This window comes from Tachyglossus aculeatus, chromosome Y4 (assembly GCF_015852505.1).
Source record: "Tachyglossus aculeatus isolate mTacAcu1 chromosome Y4, mTacAcu1.pri, whole genome shotgun sequence".
NCBI classification, from domain to species: domain Eukaryota; kingdom Metazoa; phylum Chordata; class Mammalia; order Monotremata; family Tachyglossidae; genus Tachyglossus; species Tachyglossus aculeatus.
Window position 1 is genome coordinate 4,594,637 of NC_052096.1, and position 10,896 is coordinate 4,605,532.

The following is a 10,896-nucleotide window of genomic DNA, read 5'->3' on the forward strand; positions in this document are numbered from 1 at the left end:
AGCGCTCAGTAAATACGATTGAATGAATGAATGAATGACAAGGCCCAGCTCCAGAGTAACCACCCCGTCGTAGGGAAGCCGGGTTTGGGAGGGGAGGGGAGCTGCTATCTGGATCAAGATGAAGCCCCCACCATCATCATCATCATCATTCGGTCGTATTTAATGAGCTCTTACTGTGTGCAAAGCACTCAGCGCTCGGGAGAGAACAAAAGACCCAATCCCTGCCCCTAACGAGAGCGCACAGTCTGTTGGGTTTTTTTTATGGTATTTGTTAAGCGCTTACTATGTGCGCTTAAGCATAGTGCTTAAATATTACTTAAATATTTAAGCACTGTTCTAAGCATATAGATTGAGTGCTTACAGGGTGGACTAATTGCGAGGACATGCAAAGAGTTAGTCGAAGCCTTCCCTGACTGCAAGGAGCCAACAATCAATCAATTATCGATCAATCGGTGGTGGGTTTTTTTTTACGGCATCTGTGCTTAAGCATAGTGCTTAAATAGTGCTTAAATGTTTAAGCCCTGTTCTAAGCATATAGATTGAGTGCTTACAGGGTGGACTAATTGTGAGGACATGCAAAGAGTTAGTCGAAGCATTCCCTGACCGCCAGGAGCCAACGATCAATCAATCATCAATCAATCGGTGGTGGGTTTTTTTTTTTTTATGGCATCTGTTAAGCACTTACTATGTGCCAGGCACTGTTCTAAGCGCTGGGATAGAGTCAAGATAATCAGGTTGGACCCATCCCTGTCCCACAGGGGGTTCACAGTCTCTAGTCCCCATTTTACAGATGCAGTAACTGAGGCCCAGAGAAGCGAAGTGACTTGTCCAAGGTCACCCGTGCCAGGATGAAAACCCAGGTCTTCCAGATTCCCAGGCCCGGGGTCTATCCACTAGGCCGTGCCGCTTCTCTGTGGCGTGCTTACTGTGTGCAGAACGCTGGACTAAGCGCTTGGGAGAGGACATTCCTGTTGAGTTGGTAGATACATTCCCTGTTCACAAGGAGCTTACGCTCTGACAGCAAATGGGCAAATGCCCTCTATGCCCTCCTGGAGAAGAGGGATGAATATGCTTTGAGAAGTCGCATGGCTTAGTGGCTACAGCCTGGGCCTGGGGTCAGAAGGACTCCCAGAAGTACAGAACTTTCCAAGCGCTTAATACAGTGCAATGCACACGGTAAGCGCTCAATAAATCCGATTGAATGAATGAATGAATGAATGAATGCCTGTCTACTTGTTTTACTTTGTTTTCTTGTCTGTCTCCCCCCTTCTAGACTGTGAGCTCACTGTTGGGTAGGGACCATCTCCATATGTTGCCAACTTGTACTTCCCAAGCACTTAGTCCAGTGCTCTGCACACAGTAAGCGCTCAATAGATACGATTGAATGAATGAATGAATCATACTTTCCAAGCGTTTAGTCCAGTGCTCTGCACACAGTAAGCACTCAATAAATACGATTGAATGAATGAATGGAGGACCTGGCTTCTAATCCCGGCTCCGCTGCATGTCTGCTGTGTGACTTTGGGCAAGTCACCTCATTTCCCTGGGCCTCCGTTACCTCATCTGCAAAATGGGGATGAAGACTGTGAGCCCCATGTGGGACAGGGATTGTGTCTAACCTGATTATTCATTCATTCATTCAATCGTATTTATTGAGCGCTTACTGTGTGCAGAGCACTGTACTAAGCGCTTGGGAAGTACAAGTTGGCAACATATAGAAACGGTCCCTACCCAACAGCGGGCTCACAGTCTAGAAGGGGAAGACCCCCTTGTATCTACCCCCAGCGCTTACTACAGTGCCTGGCACGTAGTAAGAGCTTAACAGATACCATTAAAAAGACAAAAAAAGACACCGCTTCCTAAGACTGTAAGCTCGCTGTGAGCAGGGAACGTGTCTTCCAACTTGGTTACATTAGACTCGCCCAAGTGCTTAATCCAGTGCTCTGCACGCAGTAATAATGCTATAATTATAATTATATAATTAAGGTACGATGAATAATTATGGTATTCTTTAAGGGCTTACTGTGTGTCGCCATTGATGAAGTCCTCCAGCCTCATGTTCCCATGTTGGTCCTCCCATGCGGGCAAAATATTTAATATTCCGGTGGTTGGGAAGACCCGAACCCCAAACATTAAGCCTCTTTAAGGCTCAACGGGAGCTTGGATCTCTCAGCCGTCCTCATCCCCCATTCCCACCCCGGTGCAGGGAACGTGTCTGTTTGTCATCATACAGTCCTCTCCCAAGCGCTTAGTACGGCGCTCTGCGCACAGTGAGCGCTCAGTAAATACGATCCAATGAGCGAGAGAACGAAGAAGTGGAATAGAACCGACCGGGCCGAGGAGGGAGAAGAGGAATCGAAACCCCACTGTGCAGCTGAGGAAACTGAGGCACAGAGAAGGGAAGTGACTTGCCCGAGGTCACGGCAGCAGGGGAGAAAAGGGTGGGAAAGAGGAGAGTGATGGGGGAAGTGAGAGGAATAATCTGAGCAGTCCTCAGTCGCCCCTTTATGCTCACCTTAGGGCTTTAATCTTCACACCTTTATACTCCTTGATTTCCTGGTAAATATTTTCCATCTGAAAGGATTAAAGGGGGAGGGGGGGCCGCTTGTCAGATTTTTCTGAAGTGGGAATAAAGAACCCTCCAAGTTCCCAAGCCCCTTCCCTCAGCCCGACACTTCCAAGCACTGGGGTAGATATAAACTAATAATAATAATAATAATAACGACATTTATTAAGCGCTTACTATGTGCAAAGCCCTAATCAGGTCAGATGCAGTCCCTGTCAATAATAATAATAATAATAATGATAATGATAATGGTAATGGTATTTGTTAAGCACTTACTTTGTTCCAGGCACTGTACTAAGCGCTGGGAGCGGGGGGAGACAAGCGAGTTGGTATGAACCCAGTCTCTGTCCCAAGTGGGGTTCACAGTCTCGCTCCCCCTTCTAGACCGTGAGCCTGTTGTTGGGTAGGGATTGTCCCTATCTGTTGCCAAATTGTATTTTCCAAACGCTTAGTACAGTGCTCTGCACACAGTAAGCACGGTTGAATGAATGAATGAATGAATGAGTGAACAATAATTACGGTGGTATTTGTTCAGCTCTTCAGGGATTGTACTAAGAGCTGAGATAAATACAAGGAAATCGGGTTGGACACAGTCCCTGTCCCCCACAGGGCTCACAGTCTCTATTCCCATTTTCCAGGTGAGGGAACTGAGGCACAGAGAAGTTAGGTAACTTAAGAAGTAGTAGCAGTAGCAGTAATAGAAGTAGCAGAAATGGTGTTTATTAAGTTGTGTGTCATCGGACACTCTCTGTGGACATTTGTGACCTACTGGATAAAGTCCTGGGCTGTGTCCCCCAAGAAATTTGAGGGGTTGTGTTTCCCCAGGAGGATCCAAAGAGTCCCGGATGAGAATCCCCCACCCAACCTGGCCCCCTTCCCGCCGCCGCCACTTACGAAATCTTCAAAAGTTTTTGAAAATTCCTTGTAGGCCTCCGATTCCGTGTCTTGAAGATCCTCTGTGTAATTTTGGCTTGTGATCTTCACGGTCACCTCCACTTTGGCGGTGACGTTCTCTGGTGGTGTCTCTATGAGAAACGACAGACCCAATCGCCAGTCAATAAGAGAAGCAGCGTGACCTAGTGGAAACAGCCCGGGTCTGGGAGCCAAAAGGACCTGAGTTCTAATCCCGGCCCCACCGTTTGTCTGCTGCGTGACCTTGGGCAAGTCACTTCACTTCTCTGGGTTTGGTTCCTTCATTTGTAAAACAGGGATGGAGACTGTGAAGCCCCGCATGGGACACGGACTGTGTCCAACCGGATTAGTTTCTATCTGCCCAAGCGCTTAGTACAGTGCCTGGTCACCTTCTTGCCAAATCCAAAGGCCTCTATTCCATCCTAATCCTCTTCGACCTTCAAACTGTCGGAGCACTGTCGACCACCCCCTTCTCCTGGAAACATTATCCAACCTCGGCTTCACTGACGCCGTCCTCTCCTGGTTCTCCTCCTATCTCTCTGTCCACTCGTTCTCCATCTCTTCTGAGGGCTCCTCCTCCCCCTTCCACCCTCTAACAGTGGGGGGTCCCTAAAAATTCAATTCTGGGTCCCCTTTTATTCTCCATCTACACCCATTCCCTTGGAGAACTCATTCACTCTCATGGCTTCAACTATCACCTCTGTGCGGATGATTCCCAAATCTACATCTCCAGCCCTGATCTGTCTCTTACCCTCTCTTCAGTCTCACATTTCCTTCCGCCTTCTCTTACCCTCTCTGCAGTCTCACATTTCCTCCTGCCTTCAAGACATCTCTACTTGGATGTCCTCCCGTCACCTCGAACTTAATCTGTCGAAAACAGAACTTCTTATCTTCCCGCCCAAATCCTGTCCTCCCCCTGACTTTCCCATCACTATAGACGGACCACCACACTTCCTGTCTCAAAAGCCTGTAACCTTGGTGCTGTGACCTTAGGCAAGTCACTTGTATTGTACTCTCCTAAGCACTTACTACAGTGCTCTTCACACAGTAAGCGCTCAATAAATATGATTGAGCGAATGAATAAATCCGACTGAATGAGTGAATTGAATGAATCCTTGACTCCTCTCTGTGCTTGGCACATAATAAGCGCTTAACAAATACCATCATTATTATTCAACCCACATATTCAATCCACATGTTCATCCCATTGCTTCCACCTTCACAACATCACTCAAATCCTTCCTTTCCTCTCCATCCAAACTGCAACCAAGTTAATCCAATCATTCATCCTATCCTGCCAGGATTACTGCATCGGCCTCCTCACTGACATCCCTTCCCCCGTCCCCACCACAGCCTCCTGTCTCTCCCCACACCAGTCCATACTTCACTCTGCTGCCTGGATCATTTTTCTATAAAAACACTCAGGATATGTTTTCCGCTTCTCAAGAACCACCGATGGTTGCCCATCCACCTAAGCATCAAACAAAAACTCCTCAGCATTAGCTTTAAAGCCCTCCATCACCTTGCCCCCTCTTACCTCACCTCACTGCTCTTCTACTCCAATCCAGCCCTCACACTTTGCTCCTCTTAATGCCAACCTTCTCACTGTCACTTAATCTCTCCTATCTAACCACCACACCCCTGCCCAAGTCCTGCCTCTGGCCCGGGATGCCCTTTCTCCTCGAATCTGACAGACAATGACTCTTTAGCTGTTCAAAGTCTTATTGAAGGCCCATCTCCTCCAGAGGCCTTCCCTGACTAAACCCTCCTTTCCTCTTCTCCCACTCTCTTCTGTGTTACCCTGACTTGCTCCCTATATTGAGCAAGTCCTCCTTCTTCTTCTCCTCCTTCTCCTCCTTCTTCTCCTCCTTCTTCTCCTCCTCCTTCTCCTCCTTCTCCTCCTTCTTCTCCTCCTTCTCCTCTTCCTTCTCCTCCTCCTTCTCCTCCTCCTTCTCCTCCTCCTTATATTGATTGCCCCACCAGTCCCACAGCACTTACGTCCACATCTGTCATTTACTAATTTCTATTAATATCTGTCTCCCCCTCTAGACTGTAAGCTTGTTATAGACAGGGAATGTGAGTGTTTGTTGTTATATTGTTCTCTCCCAAGTACTGTGCTATGCACACAGTAATTGCTCAATAAATACGATTGAATGAATTGAATATGCATAGTAAATGCTTAACAAATACCATAAAAAAAGGGTGAGGGGAGGTGAAAGTGAATCCCAATTTGGCAGGAGAGAAGAAGACCTGACTTACCCATTGCCACCGTTTCCTCAACCCGTTCACACTTGGGGCCGGAATAAGGGACGCGGCAGATGCAATGGCTTCCGTTCCAGTTGCCTCCATTTTGGCACTGATTGGGCACAGGAAACTCACAATGAGTCCCACTGAAACCACTGGGACACTGGCAGGAATCTCCAATCCATGTACCCTCATTCTGGCAGGATCCTGAAAGAGGGAGAGGGAGAGCGAGTGAGTATGTGTGTGAGAAAGAGAGAGAAAGAAAGAGTGAGTGAGGGAGAGGGGGAGAGAGAGCGAGTGAGAGAAAGAGGGAGTGAGTGAAAAAGAAAGGGAGTGAGAGAGTGAGAGTGAATGAGGGAGAAGGAGAGAGAAAGAAAGAGTGAGTGAGGGAGAGGGGGAGAGAGAAAGTGAGTGAGAGAAAGAGGGAGCAAGAGAAAAAGAAAGGGAGCGAGAGAGTGAGAGTGAATGAGGGAGAAAGAGAGAGTGAGTGAGAGAGAAGGAGAAAGGGAGTGACAGAGTGAGAGTGAATGAGAGAAAGAGAGTGAGTCAGAGTGAGAGGGAAAGAGAGAGATGGAGAGAGTGAGAGAACATGAGAGAGGGAGAGAGGAGAGAAAAGAGAGCGAGAGAAAGAGTGAAAGAGAGAGTGAGGGAGAGAGAAAGAAAGGGTGAGTGAGGGAGAGGGGAAGAGAGCATGGGTGAGAGAGAGAGTGAGAGTGAAAGACAAAATGAGAGTGAGAAAGTGAATGAGAGAGATGAAGACAGTGAGTGAGACTGAGTGAAAGAGAAAGAGTGAGAGTGAGTGAACGTGAGACAGAGTGAGAGTGAAAGAGAGAATGAGTGAGGGAGAGGGAGTGAGAGTGAATGAGGGAGAAGGAGGATGAGAGGAGAGAGTGAGAGAGAGAAAGAGAGAGAGTGAGTGAGAAAGAGAGTGAGTGAGAGTGAAAGGGAGAGAGTGAATGAGGGAGTTAGATGGAGAGAGTGAGAGAATGTGAGAGAGGGAAAGAGGAGAGAAAAGAGAGTGAGAGAAGGAGTGAGAGAGTGAGAGAGAAAGTGAGTTAATGAAGGAGAAAGACAGAGATGGAGAGAGTGAGAGAGGAGAGAAAAGGGAGTGAGAAAGAGTGAGAGAGTGAGGGAGAGAGAGAGGGTGAGTGAGGGAGAGAGGAAAAGAGTGGGAGAGAGGAAGAGAGAGAGTGAAAGTGAGAGAATGAGAGTGAAAGAGAGAATGAGTGAGGGAGAGGGAGAAGATTGAGAGTGACTGAGGGAGAAAGAGAATGAGAGAAGGAGAGAGTGAGGGAGAGAGAGAAAGAGTGAGTGAGAGAGCAAGAGAGTAAATGAGGGAGAGGAGAGAAAAGGGAGTGAGAGAAAGAGAGAGGGTGAGTGAGTGAGAGAGGAAGAGAGTGAGGGTGAGAAAGTGAGAGTGAGAAAGTGAGTGAGAGAGAGGAAGACAGTGAGTGAGAGTGAGAGAGAATGAGCGAGCGAGAGACAGAGGGAGAGAGAGTGAGTGAGTGAGAGAAAGAGCTCTTCCCTAGACTGTCTGCTCATTCGGGGCAGGGACCGTGCCTACCGACTCTGTTGTACTGTCCTCTCCCAAGCGTTTAGTCCAGTGCTCTGCACACAGTAGGCGCTCAATAAACACCATGGATTGATTAAATCCACAACCGCCATCCTGGGAACACCTCCAGCATCCCGGGCCCAGGAGCTGCTCCTGGGGAATTGATGGGAGAGGTTGAACAATGACCGGCTCACCGTGGGACTTCGGGAAGACCCAGAGTCAGCTCTACTTGGGGATCAGATTTATGTTTGTCCATCACGGTTTTCTTGGGGGTCAGTTCCAGAGGTCAGAACTGGCTCCCGGGTTCAAGTTTAGGGGGCTATGGAAAAACGAAGGACTCTATAAGGAGATAAAGGAAAAAATAACAGAGTCACAAAGTGAGAGTGGAAAAGAAGGTGACGGGGGATGGATGTTTCTAGGGAGCCAAGAGAGGAGAAGGAAGAAAAAAAGGAAAAGAAAGCAATTCCTCAAAGTCCCAGAACAAAAATAGTGGGTTTAACTTCTGCAAGAGAAACAGCAATGCCTAGTGGTTAGAGCACAGGCTTGGGAGTCAGAAGGGGCAGGGTTCGAATCCTGGCTCCTCCACTTGTCGCCTACGTGACCTTGGACAAGTCCTGTCACTTCTCTGGGCCTCAGTTATGATAATGATGGCATTTGTTAAGCGCTTACTATGTGCAAAGCACTGTTCTAAGCGCTGGGGGGATACAAGGTGATCAGGTTGCCCCACGTGGGGCTCCCAGACTACACCCCCATTGTATGGATGAGGTAACTGAGGCTCAGAGAAGTGAAGTGACTTGCCCAAGGTCACACAGCAGACATGTGGTGGAGCCGGGATTCGAACCCATGACCTCTGCCTCCAAAGCCCGGGCTCTTTCCACATCTGTCAAATAGGGAGTAAGACTGGGAGCCCCATGTGGGACAGGGATCATGTCCAACAGGATTAGATTGTATCTATCCCAGTGTTTAGGACACTGCCTGGCACGTAGTAGGTGCTTAACAAATACCATTTTTAAAAAGATTAGATTCTATGTCGGGTATTCAGGAAGATCCAGATAGGGACACCAACCTGGGGTGGTTGGAGTAGTGATTGTCCTTGTTGTCGTAGGGGTCGTGGTTGTCGACGGGGCAGGAGTAGGCGTTGTTGGAGTTGTCGGAGTTGTCCTTTTGATTGTTGTTGGAGTAGTGATCCCTTCTGATGTAGGCGTAGTGAGGGGGGAGGAGGACGATGAAGTGGTTTCTGCCACGGTTACCGTAGAACTGGGACTAGTGGCAGTGGGGCTGGAGGCTGTCACTGTAGAGGTTTCACTGGAAGCTGAGGGAGAGACACTGGAGCCCGTTGTGGTCTCAGTCGTGCTGGAGTGTGTTGTGATAACCGTGCTGCTGGTTCCTGGGGCAGTGGGGCTGGAGGCTGTCACTGCAGATGTTTCACTGGACACTGAGGGAGAGACACTGGAGCCCGTTGTGGTGATAACTGTGCTGCTGGGGCCTGGGGCAGTGGAGCTGGAGGCTGTCACTGTAGAGGTTTCACTGGACACTGAGGGGGAGACACTGGAGCCCGTTGTGGTCTCTGTCGTGCTGGAGTGGGTTGTGACACCTGTGCTGCTGGGACCTGGGGCAGTAGGGCTGGAGGCTGTCACTGCAGATGTTTCACTGGACGCTGAGGGAGAGACACTGGAGCCCGTTGTGGTCTCCGTCGTGCTGGAGTGGGTTGTGATAACTGTGCTGCTGGGGCCTGGGGCAGTGGGGCTGGAGGCTGTTACTGCAGATGTTTCACTGGACACTGAGGGAGAAGCACTGCTGCCCGTTGTGGTCTCTGTCGTGCTGGAGTGAGTTGTGATAACTGTGCTGCTGAGGCCTGGGGCAGTGGGGCTGGAGGCTGTCACTGCAGATGTTTCACTGGACACTGAGGGAGAAGCACTGCTGCCCGTTGTGGTCTCTGTCTTGCTGGAGTGAGTTGTGATAACTGTGCTGCTGAGGCCTGGGGCAGTGGGGCTGGAGGCTGTCACTGCAGATGTTTCGCCGGATGTTGAAGGAGAGACACTGGTGCCCGTTGTGGTCTCCGTCGCGCTGGAGTGGGTTGTGATAACTGTGCTGCTGGTTCCTGGGGCAGTGGGGCTGGAGGCTGTCACTGCAGATGTTTCACTGGACGCTGAGGGAGAGGCACTGGAGCCCGTTGTGGTCTCTGTTGTGCTTGAGTGGGTTGTGATAACCGTGCTGCTGGTTCCTGGGGCAGTGGGGCTAGAGGCTGTCACTGCAGATGTTTCACTTGACACTGAGGGAGAGGCACTGCTGCCCGTTGTGGTCTCCATCGTGCTGGAGTGGGTTGTGATAACCGTGCTGCTGGTTCCTGAGGCAGTGGGGCTGGAGGCTGTCACTGCAGATGTTTCACTGGATGTTGAAGGAGAGACACTGGTGCCCGTTATGGTCTCCATTGTGCTGGAGTGGGTTGTGATAACTGTGCTGCTGGGGCCTGGGGCAGTGGGGCTGGAGGCTGTCACTGCAGATGTTTCACTGGATGTTGAAGGAGAGACAGTGGTGCCCGTTGTGGTCGCCGTCATGCTGGAGTGGGTTGTGACACCTGTGCTGCTGGGGCCTGGGGCAGTGGGGCTGGAGGCTGTCCCTGCAGAAGTTTCACTGGATGCTGAGGGAGAGGCACTGGAGCCCGTTGTGGTTTCTGTTGTGCTTGAGTGGGTTGTGATAACCATGCTGCTGGTTCCTGGGGCAGTGGGGCTAGAGGCTGTCACTGCAGACGTTTCACTGGACATTGAAGGAGAGACACTGGTGCCCGTTGTGATCTCCGTCGTGCTGGAGTGGGTTGTGATAACTGTGCTGCTGGTTCCTGGGGCAGTGGGGCTGGAGGCTGTCACTGCAGATGTTTCAGTGGACATTGAGGGAGAGGCACTGCTGCCCGTTGTGGTCTCTGTCATGCTGGAGTGAGTTGTGATAACTGTGCTGCTGGGGCCTGGGGCAGTGGGGCTGGAGGCTGTCACTGCAGATGTTTCACTGGACGTTGAAGGAGAGACACTGGTGCCCGTTGTGGTCTCTGTCGTGCTGGAGTGGGTTGTGATAACCGTGCTGCTGGTTCCTGGGGCAGTGGGGCTGGAGGCTGTCACTGCAGATGTTTCACTTGACACTGAGGGAGAGGCACTGCTGCCCGTTGTGGTCTCTGTCGTGCTGGAGTGGGTTGTGATAACCGTGCTGCTGGGGCCTGGGACAGTGGGGCTGGAGGCTGTCACTGTAGACGTTTCACTGGACGTTGAAGGAGAGACACTGGTGCCCGTTATGGTCTCCGTTGTGCTGGAGTGGGTTGTGATAACTGTGCTGCTGGGGCCTGGGGCAGTGGGGCTGGAGGCTGTCACTGCAGACGTTTCAGTGGATGTTGAAGGAGAGACAGTGGTGCCCGTTGTGGTCGCCGTCATGCTGGAGTTGGTTGTGACACCTGTGCTGCTGGGGCCTGGGGCAGTGGGGCTGGAGGCTGTCCCTGCAGATGTTTCACTGGATGCTGAGGGAGAGGCACTGGAGCCCGTTGTGGTCTCTGTTGTGCTTGAGTGGGTTGTGATAACCGTGCTGCTGGTTCCTGGGGCAGTGGGGCTAGAGGCTGTCACTGCAGACGTTTCACTGG

General features: G+C 50.5%; 1 protein-coding gene across 1 annotated transcript in view; it reads right to left on the reverse strand.

Moving 5' to 3' along the window:
* The window catches only part of LOC119946785 (mucin-5AC-like), a 31,654-nt gene extending 20,961 nt beyond the window's left edge, over nt 1-10,693 (reverse strand). Inside the window, exons 1-6 of the mRNA XM_038768237.1 lie at nt 8,525-10,693; nt 8,341-8,435; nt 7,399-7,427; nt 5,738-5,929; nt 3,461-3,591; nt 2,516-2,574 (exon numbers count right to left, since the gene is read on the reverse strand). Of these exons, the coding sequence (XP_038624165.1) occupies nt 2,516-2,574; nt 3,461-3,591; nt 5,738-5,929; nt 7,399-7,427; nt 8,341-8,435; nt 8,525-10,693 (2,675 nt within the window). The remainder of the gene's footprint in view (nt 1-2,515; nt 2,575-3,460; nt 3,592-5,737; nt 5,930-7,398; nt 7,428-8,340; nt 8,436-8,524) is intronic.
* Nucleotides 10,694-10,896: the final 203 nt, after the last annotated feature.